This window comes from Ctenopharyngodon idella, chromosome 8 (assembly GCF_019924925.1).
Source record: "Ctenopharyngodon idella isolate HZGC_01 chromosome 8, HZGC01, whole genome shotgun sequence".
NCBI lineage: Eukaryota > Metazoa > Chordata > Actinopteri > Cypriniformes > Xenocyprididae > Ctenopharyngodon > Ctenopharyngodon idella.
The window spans coordinates 3740463-3767713 of record NC_067227.1 but is presented as its reverse complement, the minus strand read 5'-3'; the positions used below and the strand labels follow the sequence as shown (position 1 = coordinate 3767713).

The following is a 27251-nucleotide window of genomic DNA, read 5'->3' as shown; positions in this document are numbered from 1 at the left end:
ACAAGGACGCAGCCTCTAGCGTCAGTCGCTAGTGCACCTCTTGAGGCCAAGGTAGTGAGGTTTACTCGCACAGCTCTTACTAGCTGGCTTCTGTTACACTCACTCCCATCTGGGTCATGGCATCAATGTAACCCCTCCGGTTCTACTCACCTCACTCCGAGCGGGATTCGAACCAGCATTTCCAGCATGGGAGGCAGTCGCACTAACAAAGACTTTAAAGACTGCAGCCTCTATCGTCTAGTGCACCTCTTGAGGTCAGGGGAGTTAGGTTCACACACACAGCTCTTACTAGCTGGCCTCCATTAAATATACACTGAGAAATGTAGGCTGGAATTTGGTGAAACCGTGGGTAAATTTGAGGAAAAAAGCTTAATTAAAGAAATTAATTTTGCATATGTTATAGAACCACTTCCAGTGTTGCTTGATTGGAAGTTTAATGGTTTTTGATTTTGGCTCATCTTCCATACTAAATCACTAGGACTAACTATCCCTCTTTTGTATGTCTGCCACACTGCTTTTGACTTTAATCTCTAGATGCTAATAACATTTTCGCAGTTTGATTCTTACAATGATGCATTCCAAAAACTCTGAAATTATTTAATTTTTATTTTATTAATTTATATTTTTTTCCTTTTCATTGGTTAATTTATTATTAGATATTTCAGTTTACAATGTTTTTTATATTTTCTTGTTTATTTTTATATGTTGTATTGTGTTATGTTCATTATGTTAATGTTGTGTTGTGTTTTTTATGTTTTGTTGTGTTTTGGTTTCTTTTTAGGTTTTGTTTTATTTTACAATGTTCCCGTCGAGGTTGTGGCAAGATAAGAATGACTGTGGTCACACCAGACTGAAGTGGACCAAGAATTTATGGACCATTTTGGGAGAGAGGTTTATGGCTGACCCCACCTGCAACTCGCCAAGCCATCTAGCCAATCATATGATAGCTCATTATAGACAGGGTGGATTCTTATTGGTTGTTGCAGAAGAATGGTTCTCTAACTAACCCAGTCTGCAGTGGGGGAATGGTGTGACCTGGTCTCATACTTTTGCTGAGTGGAATAAATGGGTGAATCCATCACTGGGTTTGGACTGTAAGCTGCTAGAATCTGTGTCAGTGGGCAAATGAACCCTTGATGCTTTAAGAGAGATGGACAGATCGCACCCAAATGGAGTCGCTCATAAATGAATCATGCCAGATGGGCCTTTTTTCACCCTGTTCACACATTTAATGACCAGATAGCAAAGTAACAGCTGAACCATAAAGATTTGCACGTACTGAAAACAGACACATATGTGTGAAACGAGACACAGTCTGTACAGTAAAAACTGATATGTACGAGACACAGTGTCTTGTTCATCTTTTCATATTTATGGTATAAATGCAGATAAAACACTTATAATATATTTTTAATAGTGCAGATTTGTGGTCACTATTACTAAAACAGTATCAGCTGACACTCAGGATGTTCAGTTCATTTGAGTCATAAAATCAGACAACCTCTGAAAAAGAGGATATCTTTAAAGTCAGCATGAAATCACAGTCGCTTTGATTTACTTTCTGAATACATTTTCATGTTCTTACTGTGAACGATTGATCAGACGGAGAAAAAAAAAAATTTGTCCACTGCTGAATTACTGTCCTTTTTGGCCATCACAAAATCCTTTCGTTTCATATGACAACTTCTGCACAATCAAATCTGGTGTTCGAATATGCTGTTTCATGCAGAAATTCATCACATTATGGAAGTAAAATGGAGACGAATAACATTTAATGTTGACTTTAAATGAAATAAAACTGCATTTGCGCAATTGTTTTATCACTGTATTTTGCGAAAAGTGTACATATCAGTACAAACAAAAGTTTAATTTTAGACATCACAGACTAACATACAGTAAGTGTAAAATGTAGTTCATTTTAACTGGACGTGCACAGCTGCTTTGATGTAGTCTTAATTTTACTCCTAAAATGATTTTATCTTTATGTTTGTTTTTGTTTGATTTATTGTGTTGTATATTGACTTAAGTTTTGATTTTGTTAATACAATATATTATAGATATAATAACCCCAAGCTCATCAGGAGTTTTGTTATTTCTGCCAAAAGAGATTGCAAATCAAATTTAAAGTGTCTGATTTATTAAAATATCATAAAAAACAAACAAGAGATGGTGCTGCATTTAATAAAATGCATTATTTCAAATAACACGCTGCTGCTTTCTTATGTCTGGACATCATCATCACTTCAGTCGACCAGACAGAAACGCTCTTCAACACGCAACACGAAACAATCCGTCTCATGTCCCAAAGTGGAGGTGGAAGAATTTCCTCTTTTGCCCCCTCTCCTACTCTTTTTCTCTTTCTGTGTGTGTCTCTCTCACACACAAACACAGATGTCAAGAATGGGAGGCGTAATGCAGTATGATATTGCAGCACAGAAGCAGTGATTGGCTTAGACAGAGAAACTTGCCGGCATTTCTGCAAAGACCTTTGGGTGTCTTTGAATGTTCAAGTTCCCCGGGTGCAGCTTGGAAAAACGAAAAGTTCTTTTGAAATAAGCTTTTTATCCCTTTTCACTTCATTGTGAGTGGCAATTTGATAAAGGCATGGCCAGGGCCGTCCTTTATCAAGGGGGCTTTAGGAGGCCCCTGCGGCGAACAGACCGAGGGGGACCCCACCAGCTGAGGGTGGCCACGCCCCATTAACACAACCGGCCTCACCACAGTAGGTGGTTGTAGGGAAAAGAGATCAGTGTTATACATCTGGGCAGTTCATCTACATACATTATCAGTGGCGTATGCTAAGGCAGAAAATCACTATTGCTCATATTCCGGCTAAAAGTATTAAACTGTAGTAGGTCCCGCACTGTTTGTTCTATAGACTTTATGTGGCTTGTTGAGGAAGATATGCTATTGCTTTGGGATGAACTCCTTTGACTGGCTATTACAAGCAGCAGTAAAGCTACATTAAAACTATATTCGTTTGAAAAAAGAACTTACAAAATGTATATATAACTACACTGATGCTTTTTTTCAAATATATAGCTATCAATGATATAATTTATAATGTAATCAGACCAGTTTTTAATGATCTGGCACTAAATATTACACAATCAAAAAATCTAACTGATAAATGTTGACTTGATAAAACAGAAACGAGCAGTCAATTTGCAGACACAATATATGTGACATTAAAAGAAGCGATGTAGTGTTTAGTTAACTAATTAGGGCTGCACAATTTGAGGAAAAAATCTAATTTCTGATAAAAATTGTGATTGTGATTTAAAATGCAGTTTTTTAAAGAGCCATGCTTGTTTGTAGCTCTGAATAATTTGACCAAAAATTATATATCAATATGACTATGATGATGATAATATCAGTCTATCCATTTTCCAGAGTATTGCTATTAGTGCTGTAAAATCGATTAATGACCATTAATCGCATCTAACATAAAAGTAGTCAACCAAAGAAAAGCTTTAGGGGTTCTATACTCTAAAAAGTAATTCAGGGGACCTGTTACCACAACTTAAATTAATGCATGATTGCAAGTTAATAATTCTAATTTATTGTTTTAATTAAACTTTTTAAGTTGCAAACATTATTTTGTTGAGTTCTGTTGACATAATAATGTTGATCATTTCATTAACTTAATATGGTCTGTAATTTAAACTCAAGTTTCTGCGTTATTTGCCTTTAAAAAAAAAAAAAAAAAAAAAAAAGTTGTAGTAACTTAATGAAATTGTCTTGATAACTTCGAAAATTAAGCAGTGGATTTGTAGTTCCCAGCATGCTTTGCATAGGACAGGATAAGGAGAAAAAATGTTGAAATTAACTGTTTTTTTATGTGTTTTTAGTGAAGGGAAAGACCTGTTAGTGTTTAATGCTGTTATGTTTGACGTTTAAAAGAGTTTCTGTAATGTGTTTCTGTAAAGAGTAGACACATGAAGGTAAACACTGTTGAGTCTATAAGCAATGACTGTGCTAATGCCAGTGACAAGTAATATCTTACTTGTTCATTGAATGTATGTTAAATAAGTTATGTTAGCTTGTGCTATGATAGCTGTTGATTTGAACTGAAATAGATAAGATTAATTGGTTCTCTCAACTCTGGTAGTTGGAGCAACTTAATTTTTTGAGTAATCGACTTAAAAATTTGTGTTTATGCTACAAATTACAAATTATTACAAGTTCCTCTAACTCCTCTAAGTGTAGCTTGTTGGTGGAACGTAAATTCACTCGAAGTTGTCATAAGTCATATATATATATGCAAACTGTTGCGTTAATTTTTTTTTTTTTTTTTTCAGAGTCTATGCATTTTTCCTAAATATAAGCTTGATGGTATTATTATTATTATTATTTAAAAAATATATATATATATTACTGTTGTAATAATACAATTTCATTGTAAAATAAAGCATTTAAGACAATAATAATAAAAGGTTGCATTCCTAAATGCACATTAAATGTGACCCAAACACAGCAGATGCAGATGCAGATGGCATTTGTGTGGAGCAGCATTTATTGCAAACCAAGCCACTCTGAAATGCTAAAAACACTGAATCATGAGCTGCTCACGTATAAAAGAACACAATGCCACACTTTGCTCTGGAACAGGCAGTGCATTTATTTATTTGATAATCGCACTAAAGCCAAATCGTGATTTTAGTTCAATTAATTGTTCAAACCTACCAATAATCATTGGAAAATAGCTAATTACTGGAAACGCTACCGTTTTGAAAGCAGATGAGCTACTCTCATGCAGCTGAACAAGTTAGCATTGCTACTTTTAGTTGCTACCCTTTAGCAGTGTACTAAATAGTACTCAAAAGACCTTAGCAACTGCAAAGCAACATGTCATTGTTGTGGTAGTGGGCTTTGCACAGACAAGCACATTTTCTGCAGAAAACATAAGAATTTAGATGTAACTGTAGACCTGCTGCTTCGCAATGAAGAACCAGAAAAATATGGATGTCAAAAAAAGTGACGTATGTCGAAAAGCTGATTTTTGAGGTGTTTATGGACAGCTTATCTTTTAATCTAATCTCCTGTATTCCTGTTTCAGTCGTATAATGTGTTGTATTATGTATAAACCTGCTAGGCAGCCCATCAGCCACTCCCCAATGTCCTGCATGGCAATTTTGTTTAGATAGTTGCCGTCCTCCCTTCTGTTCACAACATCTGTTCTCTCTATATGATTTCTCTTTCCATTCCTGAGAGCCACAGTCCCTCCTCTGACCCCTGTGAAAATGCTTTTTTTTACTTCAAATATTTTCTTTTCTTTACCCTGAAAATATCCAAAGGGTCTCATGTTGATTTAGAAGTTGAGACAAATCTCTCAACAACTCTGTGACCAAAAAGAGGACAAGTGAAAGAATATAGTCTGTAATTTAACTTTTCACCTTTGGACTATGTAGTTACCTTCAAACATGCTGAGTGATGCACTCCAGTTTAAACAACCCTCAATGTGATGACACATGGTTAGAAAATAAAATCATTAGTACCATCACTTTAAAAAGCTTGGCTGAAGGATTCAGCTGTAACATTCCAGTTATTTTATGTTTGGAGTGAAGGATGTTGATGAATTTAGCAAGGTTTGCTTTCAGATTACACTGTTGAATTTCTGACCATCTGTGTTTTCATTGGCCATGTTCGTTCAAAGAGAAATGCTCATGGGGGAAAACGCGAGCCTATGTTTGGAAAAGCATACTTCCATACTTCTCTTGCTGTTTACTGTGTACTATGTATATTTCTCATATGGACACTTTTATATGTCAAAAGTTTGGGGTCAGTAGGATTTGTTTTGAAAGAAATTAATAGCAAGGATCCATTTATTTGATCAAAAGTGTCAGTAAAGACTAAGTAACAAAGACTTAATAAATCTTTTATTAAAATAAATTACATTTTAAAAATAGAAAACATTATTTTAAATTGTTACAATATTTCACAATATTACTGTTTTTTCATCAAATAAATGCAGCCTTGATGAGCATTATTTCAAAAACATTTAAAAATCGTATTCCCAAAGTTTTGAATGGTAGTGTACAATTACCAAAATGTGCATCCCACAATGCAATGCACCTGACTTGATCTTCCATTTCCAGTGTAAGTGAACCAGAAGTAATAACAGCCAAGATTTTTTATACTTGCTGTGTTCGTGATAAGGCCATGTGACAGCGTTTATCATTACATAATAGTGTTTTTCATACTATAGTATAGCCAAATAAAGTATATACTATGCAATAAAGTATATACTATACATACTGTAGTATACTAGTACAGCCCTGGTTACCATTCACAGTGTCAAATGTGAGGAAGATCTGAGAGCACAGTTTATTTTTAACTTTCTTAATTTAGTTTTATGGGGGTTTAGGATAGATTTTCATCTCAGACCAGCGAGAAAATGTGAATGAGACACATGAGGAAGAAAGAGAGAGTGTTTTCCATTGTTACTTGAACTTCCTGTGACCTTGGGGTCTTCAGAAGGAAGAGGGGCTGGAGTTTTACTGTCACACGAGAGGGTGAGAGCATTTTTGGTCTTTAAAAATAGCAGCAGGCATTAAAAGCGAGAAAAACGATCAATCTCTGTTATTTTTGGGAATATGATATTTTTCTCTACATGTTCTGGCCTGAATGTGTCTCTGAGAGCGCTTGACACAGGGGTCCCAGTCAGTATTGCTGTGTAACTGAAATCCAATCCTGAAAACAATCCATCCGTTGCTGTTCTCTCTACGCTCTTTCCTTTCCACCCCTCATCCATCATTCCATCCATCCGTCTATCCATCTCTTCTCATTAACTCCTCTGATCGATAGATCACTTCCTCTCTGCTAGCAAGAAAAAAACAAGAGTGTAAGAGTGTGCAGTGGCTGGGTTTCCTTACCGGATACACACACACACACACACAAATGTGCGCAAGGGCTCTCGGTTCAGCCTGAGAGTGTTTGTTTGTATTTTGGCCCATCTACTAAATGTGTATCTGAATGTCCTCATTTAAAACAGCTTAAAACAAACCAGTGATTTTCACTTGTGCATGTTGCATTTCTGTGTACAAGAATTTAGTGTATTTTACATTTTTGTTCGATAAAGTTGGAAAACATTTTTTTTGTGTGTTTGTATATAATGTATATATTTTATCGTTGATCGTTATCGTTATCGATCATATTTCACATATTCACGTATTTTAGCGAAATTTTGCTGGAAAAAATGTACTGTCAATAGTAGGGTTGTCAAAAGTACCGACTTCAATACCAAGTCGATACTGAAATTTAAAAAATGTGACGATACCAGCATTATGTCTGTGATTGGCTACAATGATCAACGCTTCAAAAACATGTTGTAAATTGGCATCTTTGACGCTCTTCACCGAGCGCTTACACAGATACACACGGGAGCGTTTGAAAGCAGGCGTCTATCAGCAGATCCGTCTATCAGCGGATATATTAGGCATCCTCTGATAAATGCTTGCTTTCAAACGCTCCCTTTTACAACGTTTTTGAAGCGTTTATCATTGTAGTCAATCACAGATATATCTGTTGAGCGCGTGAACACAATGGCCAATCAGAGGTGTTTAAAAATCCACTCAACAGCGCTCAAAATGCTAGGGGGAAATGCTGTTATCATCACATTTTTAAAATGCCAGTACCAACTTGGCCAAAATCAGTACTTTTAATAGCCCTAGTAATGCATGAAGCACTACTCACACCAAAGTCACAAAACCAAGCACCATTCTGTTGCTTCTGTTGCATTCTGTTCATGAGTCGCCGGTCCTCCTCGACCCCCTGGCTCCAGCAGCACATCCATCACCGGTCCACCTCAGCCCTCCATCCCTTCAGCTCCACCGGGCTCCTCCTTCTGTCTGGCTCCTCCTTTGTCCTCACTCCCACTGGCTCTGCTTCGGTCCCCCAACTCTCCAGTTACGCCTTGGTCCTCGGTGCCTGCAACATTGCCCTTGTCCTTCATCCCTCTGACTTCATCTTGGTCTCTGGCCCACCTGACTCTGCCTCGGTCTGCAGTTCCCCTGGATTCGCCCTGGTCAACACTATGGAGGGCTCCACTGTGGACCTTCAGCCATCCAGCATGCTCAGGGAGGTGGATTATCCAGCGTTAGCGTCAGTTCTGGCAGGTCACGTCAGTCAAGCTTGCATCAGCTGACACCCAGGTGACTCACGTCTACCTATAGGAATACGACACCTATCACAGCATCCATATATAAGCTCCTCAGTATTATCAGCAGCTATTGCATTTCTCAGGAGCTAATTACCCTCCTCCATCCCCAGCTTCTCCTCTCTTCAGCCAGGATTGGCCTTATGATTCCCCTGAATCAAACTAATTCTTCAAATATGTGTACATGTTAAATTATTGACATTAATTATATCTGCATATGTTGGTTCTGTTCTGTTTACCCTAGGGGGGTTATTGCTGCTTTCCCCTGCTCTTATCCATGCTAGGCTTCATGGATGCGCAGGAAGTTCTTGCCCAGAACAGAACCATACCGCCAATACAAACTCTATGCAATCATCAATCATATTTGACGATAGTGGTCCTGACAGAATTCAATTCCACCATGGCCTCCTCTGCTGGCCCCTTAGTGATTCCTTTCTCCGCCGGTTCCTCCTTGCTTCACCCTCCATCAGTCCGTCCCTGGAAGCATCCACCTGGCGCTCCTGGCCTTCCTTCCCACCCCTTTGTAGATAATAGCTCCTCCTCCCACCACTTCGTTGTTATTTGTGTTTACGGTGCCAGGAGGCACCTACCAGAAGGGGGGGGGTGTAATGTAACGTGTAGTCTGATCGGTTTTTGTTTGCTTTGTCAAGGACTTTTGTTAGTTCTGTTTCCCTGTATCTTACTACCCGACATGACACTCTCGTAATCTTTCATCAAAATGTCTCTCACCTGTCACTCACATGAGATTACAGCAATAGCAAACCACAACCATCCAATCAATTCCCGATGGACAAGATCAAGTCCCACCCAACATTTTTTATTGTTCAAGAAGCCGTTTCACTTGAATATACGTCACAATAGGGAAGAAATCTTCTGTTTCATGTAGACTTTAACTTTGATTTAAAAATATATGTACTGTTTGTGCAGTTCTAATAGGAGTTGGTAAACTGTTCCACAGTTTAGTTGGGGCCACAGTGAATGCACAATCTCCCCTAGATTTTAGCCTAGACTTAGAAACAGTAACCTCTGGTTGACTGACCTAAGAGTTTTCACTGGATGATGTTCTAAGAAAAGGGTCAAAGATTTAAGAAGGTGCTAGGCCATTTAAAGATATAAAAACAAAGAAAGAGCACTTAAATACAGGGAGTTGCAGAAGTCTAGAGGAAATAAAAGCATGAATCGTGGTTTCAGACTTCTTAAAAGAGTGAAGTTACTTCACTTTAGCCAAAGCTCTTAGTTGGTATATAAACTAGATTTGGCATCTAAGTTAATTTGCTTATCAAGCTAGAGGGCACTATCTAATAAGACTCACATTTTTCACGCACGATTTCACACACAGTTTATCATATGAAGACAAAATGTCAAAGTTTAAATTAGATGATCGACTCAGGAAAGCAAACTGTGTTTGTCAAGCTGTTTCATGGGGCTTTTAATAATGTGAATATTTCATATAAGCCCATGCACAAACCAAAGCAGTGTTACAAAGCTGATAGCTTTAACCCAATGTAATTGTATTAGATGTATTATCATGTTTGAATAGGACAATTGTGAGTTTCGATTCAAAGACAGCATCATGTAAATCACTGAGTGTCATGTATCTCAAGAGACCTTCAACATTCAATTACCCCTTGAACAGCAGAGAGAATCAATACAATGGCCTGAGTTTTGTCCGGCCTCAGGCTCATGCGCTGTAATGTCAGGACCCATGGTCACTTGGTCACTCCTGATTGTCTCCTCTTTCGTCTGCTGCCTCTCTCTCATTATTTTGCCCTCTTCACCCTCACCAGACTGCAGTCTGACCCCTGTCGCTTAACTCCATTTGCAATGATTTTTGCAGTGAAACAAGTACTTAAACCGAAGGGCAATCAATCAAACACATGTAAAGCCTTTGTGTGTTGATAAAAAAAATTATATATATATATATATATATATATATATATATATATATACACACATATATATTCAGCAAGAATATTCATTCAATTGATCAGTATTAAACAATAAAAAGCAAAGTATCATGAGAATGTATCATAGTTTCCACAAAAATATTAAGCAGCACAACACTGATAATAATAAGAAATGTTTCTTGATGAGCAAATTAGAATATTAGTGTAATGAAGGGTCGGCAGAATGGGGATCCATTTGCAGCTTTATTTAGATTAAACACCAAGGCAGACAGGGGCAAAGGCAAAGACATGAACAGGGACAGGCAATGGTCGAGGCAGGCGGCAGACAAACAGTATCGGGTCACAGGCGGAGATCAGGGCAGGCGGCAAGCAAACACAGTCCAGTATACAGGCAAGGTTCAGGGCAGGCAGCAGAGAATCACAACGGGTAAACAGTCCAACAGTAACAGAATAAACAATCCACAAGAAAACGCTCAGAAATGATCACCGGGGCAAAACAAGACTTCGCGGTGAGGTGGTGTGTGTGTAAGTCCTTTATAGTCCAGGTAGTGTGCTAAGCTGTATGTGGCAACAGGTGATTGGTGTGGAGTGTGCATGTGATTGGCAGGGAGGATAATGGGAAGTGGAGTCCAGGAACTGACAGGAACAGACGGTGATCGTGACAATTAGATTTCTGAAGGATCGTGTGACACTGAAGACTGGAGTAATGATGCTGAAAATTCAGCTTTCTTACAGGAATAAATTACATTTAAAAATATTAAAATAGAAAATTATTATTTTAAACTTTAATAACATGTCACAGTATTACTGTTTTACTATATTTTTTATATTTTACTGTATTTTTGATGAGCCGAAGAGATTTTTTTCAATTATTATTTCACTAAAAAAGTCTTACAGACCTCAAACTTTTGATTGGTAGTACTCTGTAAACACAGAAAAGCATGTGAAGAGTGAAAAGTCGCAGTGCTGTTGGATTGTATATCAGCACTGTTGTAACGCCACTCAGCCAATCAAATTCGAGGACCAGAACTTGCCACCGTGGCAATGGGTCAATCATTCGCCCCATTACTACAGCTATCAGTATCTTTTCCAGCTCTAGATGATGTCATAATGGCTGTAAAAAAGGTGTTGACGTCCTGTAAAAATTGTTCATTATTTTCACAGACACTTTTCCTGGTAACAAGACGCTTGGGTTTTCTAGTAAATGCTTTAAGCTGTCACATGCCATCAGAGGGGTCATCGCAACATGGCCGATCTCCAGTTTCCTGTTTTATTTTCTCAGATATCAATGAGGCTAATGCACCTCTATCGCCGCTATATCATTCAACATGCCACCGGCTGTTTCAGCCAAATATTCTGTCTTTTACTTGCTGATGAATAACTCTGTTGTAGAAGTGCAGTTGGCAATCTAAGAGTAAAGAAGGAAGATGATGTCAAGGTTAATGTGATTTACCCAAGTAAGACAAGTTCCTGGATCACTTAGTTGGTCATAGAACAACCGGCTTGGGCTTTGGGCTGGAGTTAGTGGCTTCAACAATATTTTTTACAATATCACGCAGGGTTAAGGATGTGTCATGTGTTTTTACTTATGGAATAGACAGTTCATGAAAAGAACAAGTGTAATTGGCCAAGACACATTCAACATGAATAGCAATCAAACTCCAACCTTGTGCAGGAGGTGCTCTGAAATGCATACAAAATGTTTCTTTCTGTTTCTTTCTTCTGCAGAACACAAAAGAAGATATTTTGAAGTGTATTTAATTTTTATTTTTTATTTAATAGTTTTATTTTAAACTGTTTTTGTCCATACAATGAGAGTTTATGAGGTCCAAAACAACATTAAGCCCCACTGACTTTCACTGTATGATTTGATTGACTATATGAAGATATAATTGTTTGATCGGAAATTTGTTCCAGCATGATTTCTGTCTTCTGTTCGCCCTGCTGTTGTGCACTGTTACTGTTGAGCAACTTAACATGTACAAAAGTAGATGTTCCAAAATCAACATCCTGTTGTTCCTGGAACAACATTCCTATCAACCAATGTGCAGTGGTTTTATGGATGGGACTAGGGTTATGATTGGTAGATTTCCTGTTTTTGTACAAAGACAGCCAAACCACTGATCGTAAGACAAGACACTACAGGCAAAACCATGGTTTTTCAGGCAGTGGTCAATTTTGACTTGTCTTCTTTCAGACTATAGTGGAAAGAAAACTTCCACTATACACATTTAATTGTTTATTTTATTACACTCCATTTGCATCTGTAGATTTCAGTTACAATATGTTTAAAGGCTATTGAGCCAAAATGATTTTTTTCTCCCTGCACTGAGCCTGAAATCTCCATTTCAGTAGAAATTTCTTAGAATTTTCTGATTTGTGGAAAGATGGAAAGAGATTTCCAATATCCCCTTTGTAAAAACCTTAAACTATAATATGCCAGCAAAATGAAACAAGAATTTTGGACCTGGCTTTATCCAGTGTTCCGGTTTCTGTTCTGGAAATTTATGAAAATTACAGCATATTTCATTAGATAATTCATAATTAGCATATTCAAACATACCATTTTAGAAAACTTGTACAAAACAATTGTTTTAATGTACTGTGATGATGATACACTATATTGCCAATAGTTTTGGGACGCCTGCCTTTACGTGCACATGAACTTTAATGACATCCCATTCTTAATCCGTAGTGTTTAATATGGAGTTGGCCCACCCTTTGCAGCTATTACAGCTTCAACTCTTCTGGGAAGGCTTTCCACAAGGTTTAGGAGTGTGTTTATGGGAATGTTTGACCATTCTTCTAGAAGCGCATTTGTGAGGTCAGGCAGTGATGTTGGCGAGAAGGCCTGGCTCACAGTCTCCGCTCTAATTCATCCCAAAGGTGTTCTATCGGGTTGAGGTCAGGACTCTGTGCAGGCCTGTCAAGTTCCTCCTCCCCAAACTCGCTCATCCATGTCTTTATGGACCTTGCTTTGTGCACTGGTGCGCAGTCATGTTGGAACAGGAAGGGGCCATCCCCAAACTGTTCCCACAAAGTTGGGAGCATGAAATTGTCCAAAATGTCTTGGTATGCTGAAGCATTAGGAGTTCCTTTCACTGGAACTAAGGGGCCAAGCCCAACCCCTGAAAAACAACCCCACACCATAATCCCCCCTCCACCAAACTTTACACTTGGCACAGTGCAGAGTAATGCAAGTACCGTTCTCCTGGCAACCGCCAAACCCAGACTTGTCCATCAGATTGCCAGACAGAGAAGTGCGATTTGTCACTCCAGAGAACACGTCTCCACTGCTCTAGAATCCAGTGGCGGTGTGCTTTACACCACTGCATCCGACGCTTTGCATTGCACTTGGTGATGTAAGGCTTGGATGCAGCTGCTCGGCCATGGAAACCCATTCCATGAAGCTCTCTACGCACTGTTCTTGAGCTAATCTGAAGGCCACACGAAGTTTGGAGGTCTGTAGCTATTGACTCTGCAGAAAGTTTGTGACTTCTGCGCACTGTGCGCCTCAGCATGCGCTGACCCTGCTCTGTGATTTTACGTGGTTTTACGAGTTGCTGTTGTTCCCAATTGCTTCCACTTTGTTATGACACCACTAACAGTTGACCGTGGAATATTTAGTAGTGAGGACATTTTTGCACAACTCATTGCACAGGTGGCAACCTCTCACGGTACCAGACTTGAATTCACTGAGCTCCTGAGAGTGACCCATTCTTTCACAAATGTTTGTAGAAGCAGTCTGCATGCCTAGGTGCTTGATTTTATACACCTGTGGCCATGGAAGTGATTGGAACACCTGAATTCAAAGATTTGGAGGGGTGTCCCAATACTTTTTGCAATATAGTGTATCTATTAGTTAAAATACCCCTATTCACCTGTAGTGTCGCACTTTAAAGTCGCCATGAGACAGAAGTTACAATAGTCTTTTCTTTCCTATTGTGGCATATATCCAAGTCAAGCAGCTTCTCGAACAAGAAAAAATGTAGGATGGGACTTGTTTTGGTCCATCAGTTACATTTTCAACTTTCTTTAGTGTGTAATGTTGCTGTTTAAGCATGAAAAAGTTCTGCAAAGTTCCAGTTATTCTCTATATCAGTGTCACTGTTTCTTAACTCCCTGAAACACCTCCATTGTAGTCTTGAGTTTTCTCCCGGGAACAAACACGTCACAATATTCCTCATTTAAATAATTCCCACCTAAGGCATAGACAAAATATAAGGGACGAGGCCTGGTTGAGTTGGGTTTGTAGTGTTGAAACTCATGGTTATGGTAAGGGGCGTGACATTTTCCAAACACGCACAAATCGGTTGACCAATCACAACACACTGGTCCACCCGACCAATCAGAGAACATTGATCTTTTTGGAAGGAGAGGCTTCATAGAGACAGGAACTAAACAGGGCTGCTTTTCCCAAAAGCATCGTAAGTTTATAAGTAGATCATAAACCATTGCCACCGATGGTCTCTATGATCAACTTAGCTCACAATACTTTTGGGAAATACAGCCCAGAGCCTTACTGACAGACTGGGATGAGAGATGCTGCAATAATGTCAAATATGTGAAAATTCAAGCATGAAAGCCTATTCTAGTAGATCCCAAAAACAAAATCAAGACTTTGTAAAAGGGCATAATACGTCAACTTTAAAACTATTACCAGCTAAAATGCATTTTTGCAAAGTATCTTTTCCTGGGAATTTTTCATGATAGATGTATTGCTAAACATTGCAAACCTCACGGAGAACAACTACACCCTTGATGGTAATTCTGTTGAAACTTTTTGGTTTTCTTGGCGCTTGAAGATGTTTATATGTGCACTATTCATTTCTTTTAGTTGGTTCCTTGTGCTATATTCCAGTTACAACAGAAAACTGATTTGAGACACTGATTAAGTATCATGACTGCTGAACACTGTGATTTTTTCTTGTCTGTAGTATTTATTAGTCTTAGAATTAGTTATGTTCCCCTTTTGCTTTAATGACAGCAGCATTTGAGCTGCATGAACTCCACAAGTTTGTATAAAACCTGATGATCTTGTTCTCCAGCATGATTTGAGAATGATCCAAAGAGCATCTTGTGCTTCAGTGAAATCAAGAACATCTGACCATCTGTACAAAGAGTCACAGGATGTCAGTGTCTCAAATTTACTTATTTAAATAGCGACAAAGAAATAGTGCAGAATTTTAAATATTTCATATTCATTTTATATCATAAACTTTACTTGTTTTAAATGATTGTTCTGAATCATACCTTTCTGTTCATTTCCAGCTAGTAATGAAAAAAACAAGTCCCACATTTTCATTGTAGTCTTAGAGTTTTGGACCCTACTGTACATACAAATATCCTGTCAGACAGGAAGCCCCCCACAGTTGTTTTTTTTTTCTTCTTTTTTTTTCATGTATTACATTTTTCCTTTTTGATTCTGCCAAAACATTTGACTTTAAACTGTGCCAATCTTTTCAAATGGGCTTGCCATCCCAGAGAGACCTTGCTCTGATGTTTTTAGTTAAACATTTCTGATGTTTTTATTGATAATTTTTGTTGGAACATTTAATTTTGTTGGAACATTGGATCAAGAGATTGTTTATTGTGGCACTGAATATTAAACTTCCCTTGCAAAAGATCAATATAAAAGTGTATTGTGACAAAGTATTCCTGAAACCAATAAAATTACATTTTAATAGCAGTATACTCTTACCAGGAAGTAAATGTTTTATAAACAGCCTTTAAATGTAGTGGTTCTGAGTGCAAATCTTTGTCTTTGACACAGGTCCTTCCTCAGTCATCAGTAATGACGATGACTCTGCCAGTCCTCTTCATCATGTGTCCAATGGCTCTAACACACCCTCGTCCTCTGACATGAACGCGGACGCCGTCATCATTGGCATGACCAAGATTCCCGTCATAGAGAACCCGCAGTACTTCCGCAGCACCAGCAGTCTGCTCAAATCGGATACCTGTGAGTCTATCTGTCTGTCTGTCTTTGTTTCTTCATTTGTGTCTTCCCAATCTATGAAACAATGACTACAAAATGATTAACAATATGAATATTCTATCAGGACTTTTTTTTTTGCACTGAGACCATTTTAAAGTACATTCCCCCGAATATTACTATATTGGGTTACACTTTTTTTGATGGTCCACTTAAGACAGTCTAACTTTAAGTAACTTTGCAACTACATGTCAACTCTTATTAGCATATTAGTAGACTATAGTGGACTGTTAGGTTAGGGTTCGGGTTAGTACAATAAGTTGATGTGTAGTTGTAAAGTTACTTCTACATTCACACTTCGAGCCTTAGTGCTCAATTCTGATTTATTGCTCGGATCCGATTTTTTTGTGTAGCTATTCACATTGTTGTTTTGAAATGTGGCCAATATCAGATTTCAGTGTGAACAGATCATGGTCCTCAACTGACCCGTATGCGCAAAAGAACGATAAAAAGACGTCACGCATCATGCTGTCATATGGAAATAAACACGGAGGACAATAAAGTAAGCGATTACGCATTTATTTATAGTGTGATCTGCCGTGGAAGCACATTTAAGCGCAGGTAATATAAAAAAAGAGGAGGATGTGAAAAAAGAGAGCAGAGTTTGATATAGAGTTGTCACTTAATTACTTATGAGTTCTGACACATCAATGCCCTTCTACTGACTACCTGTCTTGATAAGTTTGTGTATGTAAAATGTTTGAATAGACTCCCATGAGTGAAAAAGTAACCCAATTCTGCAAGAAAATCACGGACTTGGCAACACACACAGCGCGCTGTCATACAAAAGTAAACACGGAGGGCATTAAAGTAAGCGATTACGCATTTATCTATAGTGTGATCTGCCGCAGAAGCCAGCGAATTTATGCACAGGCAAGATAAAAAATAAAGACGAGGATGTGACAAAAGAGAGCAGAGTTTTGAAATAAATTTTATGATACGAGCCCTCATGTTTTGCTTGTATTATAGAGCTGTCTCTATAATACTTACCAGTTCTGAACATCACTGTCCTTCTACTGACTACCTTTTGCAAATGTCTTGATAACGTTTGTTATGTAAAATCTTTGAAGTGACTCCCATGAGCGCAGAATCGTGGCGAAGGTTGATCTCGAGTGACGTAAAAATCACATGAATTCCAATAAGACTGTTCACACTGCAGTCACATTACAAAACATCTGACCTGTATCGGATTTAGCACCACATATGGAAGTGGCACAAATCGGAATTGAAAAGATCAGATTCCATGTGGTTTGTACTGTTCGCAACAGATCCGAATTGTGTATCCATGCCGCTCTTTTGTTTTCCGGGATATCTGCATTGGTTTCTATGCCAGTGACGTTGAGTTGGTAGGTATACACCAAAAACAACAACAACACCCGCAACATGGAGGGGTTTGCAATACAGATGTTGTCTTATTTACAACATGACAATGTGTATCTGCCGCGCTGTCTTCTGAGGCAGCGGCAGAAACGTAGGAGGCTGGTATGAGAGGCTTTATTCCATGCTGTCGTCTCCGCCGGTCTCAAAACATGTCTCCGCTATATTGCTATTTTCTGCCCGTCAGGCACTTTACAACAACACAACTGTCACAGCCACCAGCTCAGTCACCTTCCCTGCACTCCGTTTCCCAGCATCCCTCCTGTTCCTCACCTGCACTCACTCATCAATCACCGGCACCTGCAAACCATCACCCTCGTTTACACTCGTCTGCACTCCCTATTTAAGCAGTCACCTTCCTCACCAAGGTCTCGTCCATACGTCAATGTGTATCACTTCGTCCCGACGAACCACAAGGACTACCTACCGGCTACTTACCTGAACCGTCCGTCTTCTGTCATCCGTCCTCCATTGTCTGTCTGCCATCCGTCCATTCTCCATTTCTGCAAGAGAGACATTGTATCAGTATCCAGCTATCCAGTATCTCTCCTTCATCCTGAGTCCAGAGGCGACTGTCTCCCTCGTCCCGAGGCGATTCCCGTCCTCGTCCCGAGTCCAGAAGCGACTCCCGTCCTCGTCCCGAGTCCTATGATGGCGTTAGCCTGCGACCAGAGTCCAATGATGGCTTCAGCTCCAGACTCCGCTCCAGTGTCTTCTCCAGTCCCCGAGTCAGCTCCAGACTCCGCTCCAGTCCCTGAGTCAGACCCTGTCCAAGAACCCGCTCCAGTCCATGAACCCACTCTAGTCTATGAGCCCGCTCCAGTCCCTGAACCCGCTCCAGGCTCCGCTCCAGCCCATGAGCCTGCTCCAGCCCACGAGCCCACTCCAGCCCACGAGCCTACTCAAGAGTCTTCTCTAGCCCAAACACCCAGAGTTTGCCCAAGTATTTTTTGGGGGGGGGGGGCTATCCGTCCCCGACCTTGGTGGCCGAGCCTGGGGTCTGGGCCAAGACCACGGAACCTGAAGGGCCTGACCCGGTTCTTTGGGACGCCATGGTGGGTCAGGCCCTTCGGGTTCCGTGGACTAGGCCCAGACCCCAGGCTCGGCCACCAAGGTCGGGGACGGATAGCCCTGTCCCGAAGAGCCTGACCCGCCATGGCGGGTTAGGCTCTTCGGGACGCCATGGCGGGTCAGGCTCTTCGGGACAGCTCGTCCCGAAGAGCCCGAAGGGCCAGCACCGCCATGGCTTCCCGAAGGGCCTACCATGGTGCCCTGAAGCCCCTGATCCGCCATGGCTCTGTCCTGGAGTCTTCATAGCTACCTGCACCGTCACCCTGCTAAGACTCCAGGATGCCCGCCCTCCCTCCCCAGTTGTTCCATCTATGGCGCGAGGACCACCTATTGTGAGGGGGGGAGTACTGTCACAGCCACCAGCTCAGTCACCTTCCCTGCACTCCATTTCCCAGCATCCCTCCTGTTCCTCACCTGCACTCACTCATCAATCACCGGCACCTGCAAACCATCACCCTCGTTTACACTCGTCTGCACTCCCTATTTAAGCAGTCACCTTCTTCACCACAGTTGTCTGGTCTCGTCCATACGTCGATGTGTATCACTACGTCCCGACGAACCACAAGGACTACCTACCGGCTACTTACCTGAACTCTCCGTCTCCTGTCATCCGTCCTCCATCGTCTGTCTGCCATGCGTCCATTCTCCATTCCTGCAAGAGAGACATTGTATCAGTATCCAGCTAAGTCATACTGCAACGTGCTTACTGTGATTTACTCACCTGTTATCACCTCAACCCAGAACCGTGCCTCTGCCTTTAATAAAGTCCTGTTTGCTATACTTACCTGTCTGCTTCCTTCCGTTGCCTGACAACAACCTTGTTTCTGCAGTGACTTTCAGCATGTTTTAATGTCTGATGTTTACGTTTTACATGGCGTGAGAAAGTCACATAAACCACTCAAAATCCGATCAGAGCGGTCAGACTGAAACGGATTTCCAGAAATGCAATTTGAATAGGATTTCAAACCACATATGAATGTAGCTCACAACAGATTTGTAAACATCACATTTAATGTGATTTGTTGCCGTTTACACTCGCTAAATCTGATTGGATTTCAATCGGATATGCGTATAAATTAGATTTGGACTGGCAGTCTGAACATAGCTGAAGTGGCCCAAATCAGAATTGAAAAGATCAGATTCCATGTGGTTTGTGCCGTTTACACTGTCATGACAAAAACAGATCTGAGTCATATGTGAGCAAAAACATCGGATGTGGGCCACATTTACCTGCAGTCTGAACATAGCCTAATAGTCATTAGAATGCCAGTCTACTAATACTCTAATGACTGGTAGTTGACATGTAGTTGCAAAGTTACTTCTTAGTAGAATGTCTAAAGTGGACCATTGAAATAAAGTGTTACCCTTTTATTATTGTTACCTTTTTTATTTTGGGTTGAATGTAAGGTAGCAGATATCATTGCTCTGGCCCACATTATTCACACTCTATATTTTTGTGCTGTTATGCCAATTTATTTTATCTATTTAAACATGATGTAATACTGAAACTGAAGTGTACTGTAGGATTAAAACAGCATAAATAAAAGGCAATAAATAATTTACAATTTAAATAATATACTTAATATTTTCACATTCTGGTAATGAGAATTTGGGCGGAAAACATGCTAAATTGTCTTAATGGCCCTACACAAGGCATCATTTTCTTCAGACAGATATGATTTCTAATTTATTTCTTTTGAATTAGGGGGAACATACCCAGACATTTATTTGATAGGTTTATCTGACTGCACATCTGCATACACAAAAACACAGCATCTTAAATATTTATTTTATAACCCTCATCACTTGCCTCTCATTTTTTATGTTCTCTGTGTTTCCTTTCCTTCCCACTCTGGTTACTTTTAATATAGGGTTATGGTGTACAGTGAGTTACTGTAGATCGATGCAGCCTCATCATCTAGCTCTCGCTAATGTAATCGGCTGACTGGCTAGTTTTTCTTCAAAAGCATTTCTTAATCACATTAAGGATAAATCTCTAAGAGTGCAGTGTCTGTTCAGAATCTTCTCTCTCTCTTTCTCTTTATCTCTCTCTCCTCCAGCACACTAAACGGCTGATTAATCTCGTCTTATCTCTGCACTGTCCTCACTCTCTTAAGGGATGACTGGGATAAAAAAAACATCTCTTTTCCACCAAATCTGAAATAATCTCTAGTACACCTTTTATTAAATTATGTCCAATGTCCGGAATTGCATGTGTCTCATTTTTATAATTGAAGCTCTTGGATACCCATTATTTAATAATAAATAACAAAACTTAGCCATTGGGTTGTCTATAGAACACACACACATTTTTTTCTTTTTATAATTATTTGTGGAGTGTCCAACAAGATGAGTTAAATCAGGTAGGTTTGATTAAGGAGACAAGTCAGTTACGTCTCCCATGCTTTAAATAGCAACCTCTGAACAATATAATTTTTCTCTAGGTTCTCACAAGAACAACCTACTCAGTCCCTACCCATCAGGCTTGTCACTCATCTGAAATTGCTCAACTTACCATGACTGAAGCACTAACGTTGGTCAGGGTGTCTATACTTAACAGATCACTTCCACCCAGTTGCATAGTAGCCATAATGCTGACAGCACCAATCCTACATACTCATCCTGTCCAGATTCCAAACAAAAGAGTCAGCTTCTTCAATTACTTGACCTTGATGTTGATTAGCTTCAGATAATGTATACACTATACTAGTCTTATTGTTACTGTGTTATTAACATTTATTACACCTTGTAATTCAATCTCATGAGTTTGGTTTGTTTCAAGTTTGCTTGAATTTTTGGATTAATGTCATAACTCTTTTTTTAAAAAAATCTGTTTGTATGTTATGTTTGAAAAGGTATGATTTATTGTGTTTCTTGAGTTACTTTTTCTCAATCCTTCGATCTTCGTGGACTTCTGTGAATAAAGTGGCACTTAAATCCTTCAACTCTCGTTCTCTAAGACTTACATTACAGAACATCTGACCGTCAAGCAATGGATCTAACAGCTATTTTTTCTGAACTCAGTTGAAATCACGTTCTCCTCCTTGGTTCAAATTGTTTTTGGTTTAGATCGCATTTCGGTTTAAATAACGTTCCGGGGTGGGGGTCAGATCATCGCGCGGGACTTGAGATCATCCACCTTGACACCGGGCTTGCCCTTGGGTCTCCAGTCTTCAGACGTCATCAGCTTCTGACTCTTTAGCCTGTCAGCCACAATCTCGAGCCCCAAGGTCACAACCAGGGCTTGACATTAACACCCACCAAATGCGGGTGGATTTCAGCAGTGGCGTGTAACATGGCCACTCCAAATAGCCACTTTGACAGGGTGAATTTTATATATAATATATACGTTTTTCAGTTGTAGTCATTTAAAAAGGCATCTGAAATAATAAACTAAGTGCAATGTAGTGTTTTCAAAAATATTGATTTTTCGATACATATTGATGCTGAAATATCGGAAACGCTTCTGATACTCATTTTCCACAGAATAGATACATGATACCAGCTGCTCTTTTTCGCTCTCCCATTACACTCACTTGTTTCATTTGCTCCGGATGAATATTATTGATGTCACAAGGCTTGAATTTCAGCGTTGGATTGCGTGTATTGTGCATAATTTTAATAATTTCTGCAGATTTTGTGCTCACACCCAAAGTGCGCGCACGTAAAGCCGCCTCTCAGTACTAAATTGAGTTCTTTTTCGCTGCTTATTGCTCTTAAACAGTCAAATTACACACAAAATAATGTCAAAATGCCAGTCTTGGTGAGTATTCACGTAAACACAGTCAAGAAAACGCATGTGTAACAGTATAATGGATCTGTGCATCAGGTCTTAAAGTGACAGCAGCCTAATATACCTGCTGCCAAATTATGAGATAATATTAAAATATCTATATGGCAGATTTTCCCCATGGTTTCAATGTCAAAATTGTGGCCAGTGAAAATGCTGAGTGGCTAGTAACTTTGGAAAACCACTAGCCACAGTGGCTGGTGAGCAAAAAAGTTAATGTCAAGCCCTGGTCACGACCCATGTCCACCATGTTTGTCTCCAATCCCATTACAGTATTTTGGGATTGAAGGTTTCAGAGTTAAAGGGCAGTGCAAAAAGGCAAAATGTAACATAAATGTGTGATTGTGTTTTGTTCTTTCGACAGTTGTTCAACACATTAAGAGGCACAACATTGTACTGAAGAGGGAACTTGGAGAAGGAGCGTTTGGGAAAGTGTTCCTGGCCGAATGCTACAATCTGTCCACAGACCAGGATAAGATCTTAGTGGCTGTCAAGGTTGGCTGTTTAATTTAGCATCAATGTTAGCATAATGAACTTTGTGATGAATAAAGGTTGTCAGTATACTCAGTGTATTTGTGCATTTTCTGTGTTTGCAGACATTGAAAGAGGCCAGCGAGAATGCCAGGAAGGACTTCCATCGTGAGGCTGAGTTGTTGACCAATCTGCAGCATGAGCACATTGTCACGTTCTACGGAGTGTGTGTGGAGAGCGATCCGCTCATTATGGTTTTTGAGTACATGAAGCATGGCGACCTCAACAAGTTCCTCAGGTACAGCTTCCTGAATGTGTCTGTGTGTGTTCGTATTGGAATCCAATAGTGCTGCTTAGTCACATCTTTTCTAATTGCTTTGTCCTTGAAAGCCAATAATTACACATAATTTTTCATGTATTAAAAATCTGTCACTAATACAAAGTAAATTATTACTTTCATTACTGCTTTATAAAGTTAGTTAAAGGATTAGTTCACTTTCAAATGAAAATTACCCCAAGCTTTACTCACCCTCAAGCCATCCTAGGTGTATATGACTTTCTTCTTTCTGATGAACACAATTGGAAATATATTAATAAATAAATATCCTGACGCATCCGAGCTTTATAATGGCAGTGAACGGGATCAACGAGTATAAAGCTGAAGAAAGTGCTTCCATCCACATCCTTCCATCATAAACGTACTCCACATGGCTCCAGGGGGGTTAATAAAGTCCTTCTGAAGTGAAGCGATGCGTTTGTGTAAGAAAAATATCCATATTTAACAAATTATAAAGTAAAATATCTAGCTTTTGCCAGACCGCCTTTCCTATTCAACGTACGAAGAAAGTGTAAAACTCTCGCAGTTCAAAAAGCTTATGCTACATCCTACGCCTTCCCTATTCAACTTACGGAAAAAGCATAACTGACACGACGGCAGTTCCGTTTTTTTTTTTTTTCGTAAGTTGAATATGGGAGGCGGTCTGGCGGAAGCAAGATATTTTACTTCATAACTTGTTAAATATGGATTTTTTTTTTTTACACAAACACATCGCTTCGCTTCAGAAGGCCTTTATTAACCCCCCGGAGCCGTGTGGAGTACGTTTATAATGGATCCCGCTCACTGCCATTATAAAGCTCGGATGCGTTAGGATATTTATTAATATAACTCCAGTTGTGTTCATTAGAAAAGAAAGTCATATACACTTGAGGGTGAGTAAAGCTTGGGCTAATTTTCATTTGAAAGTGAACTAATCCTTTAAGCACGTTTTGTAGTTGGTAAACAAATTCTCCCTAAAATCCAAATGATCTACCAAGGGTGCTGATGGCCAATTATATAATGTTTAAGTTTATCTCTGACTTTAAAATGAATGTTTGTGAATTGTGGTCTGGTTGAGGTTGTTACTTTTGTCTGTCCACCCGCAGGGCTCATGGTCCTGATGCAGTTCTGATGGCTGACGGACAGGTGCAGCAGCAGGCAGAGCTCACTCAGTCTCAGATGCTGCATATTGCGCAGCAGATCGCCGCAGGCATGGTGTATCTGGCATCCCAGCACTTTGTTCACAGAGACCTGGCCACACGAAACTGCCTAGTCGGGGAGAATCTCCTGGTGAAGATTGGAGACTTTGGAATGTCCCGAGATGTCTACAGTACGGATTACTATCGGGTAAGAATTGCTTTATAGTTCGTCTATGTTTTTGTCCCCAAAATAAATTTGGATTCTTAAATTACAATTAAAAGTAGGCTACTTGGTTTTATAACAGTACATTGAAAAATATATTTTAATATTATTATATAATTCTAATTCTAATTTGTTTATATTATTAAAAGTAATATTTTATAATTATTAGTATATTATATTATTAGTATATTATGATTAAATATTTATTTTATTAAAAAATACTAATAATCTAATGTTTTATTGCTGTTTTGTTATCTAATGCAATGATATATATATATATATATATATATATATATATATATATACATACATACATATATACAGTACATACAAGGCCATACATATTAGGCCAGAATATATCAGTATTCAGATTCATATTTATTAGTTAAACTGAGATCAAGATGCATTACCTTCCAATCTGTTTCAGTTTCATTAGTTGGAAATTAATGCTGACTTCACAAGGACACTTAAAGGCGGCATTCAAATCCTTTTCCCAGTATATGTATAAATCAATATGCTTCTCATGTTTTTTGCTACACACTGTCTACAGATCACTGAATACCAGCTATTCGAACACCTTGACCCTACTGGCTCTCTTCCTGTATGATGTCAGCAGAATTTCAGTGTGTGTGTGTGTGTGTGTCACTCCCGTCAGTAAGTCTCTCCCAGATTAGGAGTCAGGGAGGAAGGTGGCGTGGGAACAGGAAAGAGGGGTTACTATGGCAACAGCAAAGAAAAAGAATAGAGCGCTTGCGCCGTCAGACAGAAACTGAAAAAGTCATTAAAGATCTCTCATTAGTATTCACCTCTATATTCAGCATGAGGGCATACCGAGAAGGAGAGGGGCCTAAGTTAGGGGAGAAAAAAAAGAGTACAAACAAATGAAAAGATAAAGAAATATAAATTATAAAGAGAAGAAAATCAAGAAACCAATCCTTACACTTTGGGACATAAAGCATTTGAAGAGAGACAGACAACTTAATTTATTCTTTGATAGCAAGTTGTTCCTCTGTTGTGTTCCATTCATGTATTCAGCGTGAATCCATCCAGTGATGAAAATGGGTTGAATGATGTTTATACATGCAGAGATGTGCTATTAGATAACTATCAACTGTGCCAAGTTCATTCAAGTTCATTTATCTCTGAATACTGATGAATATCATGACACATCTCCATTATATGAGTCTCCATTGAGATTCAAATGCAGGTCAGTAGATTTGTGTGTGTGCGCAGTATGTGTACACCATTGATTAGGCCTATAGAACACCAGTTTCCATAGAAACAGCTGGTCAGGCAGAGGCTGATGGGTGGAGTGAAGTTGTGAAAGCATGTTGTGTAACCATAGAACTTCTTATGAAGCCACATTCAGAACGTATGGCCTTTGTCTGCATTTAATTATTTAATAGAGAGTCAGTTGTTTGTCTTTTAAATTCAGCATGAAATCAAAATTCCATTCTTTACATTCCTAATACACATTCTTGGTCATATTGTGCACCATTCATCACTTCACTTTCACTAAAGAAAAAACATGTCTTTTTAATCTTTCATTCAAATGTTAGAACTTGCTCTGCCTCTGCATAAACTTTTTGGCTGATCTCACCAATCCCTCTTAGAAACACACAGTTTTATGAATCAAAGATGATGTTGCCCTACATTTTTCCTCATTAAATATCCAGATTTCCCCAATTATGAAAGCAAAATGGTGTGTAAACAGCTTTCATGTCATTTTAGTGAAATATCTTAATAATCATTCAGTTCTATTATTAATGTAACCTAAACGAACACCTAAATTTTAGGAAAAAAGTGGTCCACTTATTGAACAAAAATTGGAACAAATAGAACAAGGTGGTTAAATAGCTTAAAGTTTTGGGCACTGCTGGTTTTGGCTGATCACCCATCATAACTGGTAAAGCTAGTCCACAAAATAATTTTCACTGAGTAATGGTGTGTTCACATCAGACGCGAATGAAGTGTTAAGCGCGAGTGATTCAATGCAAAGACGCGATAGACATCCTGCGGCGCGCATTGAGCGTTTCGGGCGTTTGACGCGCGTAACGCGTGAGTTGAAAAATCTGAACTTTGGTGAATATTCGCGCCGTGTTAACCAATCAGGAGCTTGCTCTAGTAGTGACGTGATTACGACGTAGCAAAGGGAGGCAGAAATCCGAAACAACAATGGAGGACAAAATTATTGTCGCTGTATGTGGATACCCGAGCTGTACGATACATCTTCGTACTTTATAGAAACAGGAATAAAAAGGAAGAAAGTGAGTGAGGAGGTCGGACAATCTGGTAGGTTGTAAAAAACGCTCTGTACTCAATTTGAGCTATATTTATATACATATTGAGACTACAAGTTGCTAAAGCCTCTGAAGGATCTGATGGACCCAGACACGGCGCCGAACGAGTCTACGCCATTTTTCAGCCTTCCATAGCACATAAAGCGCAGCTACCCGCTCAACAAAATCCATGTCAGCCATTTCGCAAAGAGACTGGAGCCGCCTGGCAGAAGCCCCTCCCATGACGCAAATTCGCGTCTGTTGTGAAGTGAATTTCACGGGCGAATGAAGCGAGTAAACTCAAAATGTTCAAGCATCCATCTACGCGCGAATAGCACGATTTATTCGCGCAAGTCGCGTCTGGTTTGAATGCCCCATGACAATGACCAAATAATACAATGTACAAAAGATAGTGGACAATATCTTTTGTACATACTTCATAATGTACATACTTATAAACTGATGCACTTTAACAGTCTCTTTGACAGTGTGAGCAAAAACATGGTATGACCTGCAACAATAACC

At 39.3% G+C, this 27251-nt stretch overlaps 1 protein-coding gene across 2 annotated transcripts in view; it reads left to right on the top strand.

Moving 5' to 3' along the window:
* The window catches only part of ntrk2a (neurotrophic tyrosine kinase, receptor, type 2a), a 65388-nt gene that overhangs the window by 29964 nt on the left and 8173 nt on the right, over positions 1-27251 (top strand). For both annotated transcript variants that reach the window (XM_051903847.1, XM_051903846.1), the window contains 4 exons: positions 15839-16027; positions 22663-22793; positions 22895-23067; positions 24192-24432. In XM_051903847.1, coding sequence (XP_051759807.1) covers positions 15839-16027; positions 22663-22793; positions 22895-23067; positions 24192-24432 — 734 coding nt within the window. The remainder of the gene's footprint in view (positions 1-15838; positions 16028-22662; positions 22794-22894; positions 23068-24191; positions 24433-27251) is intronic.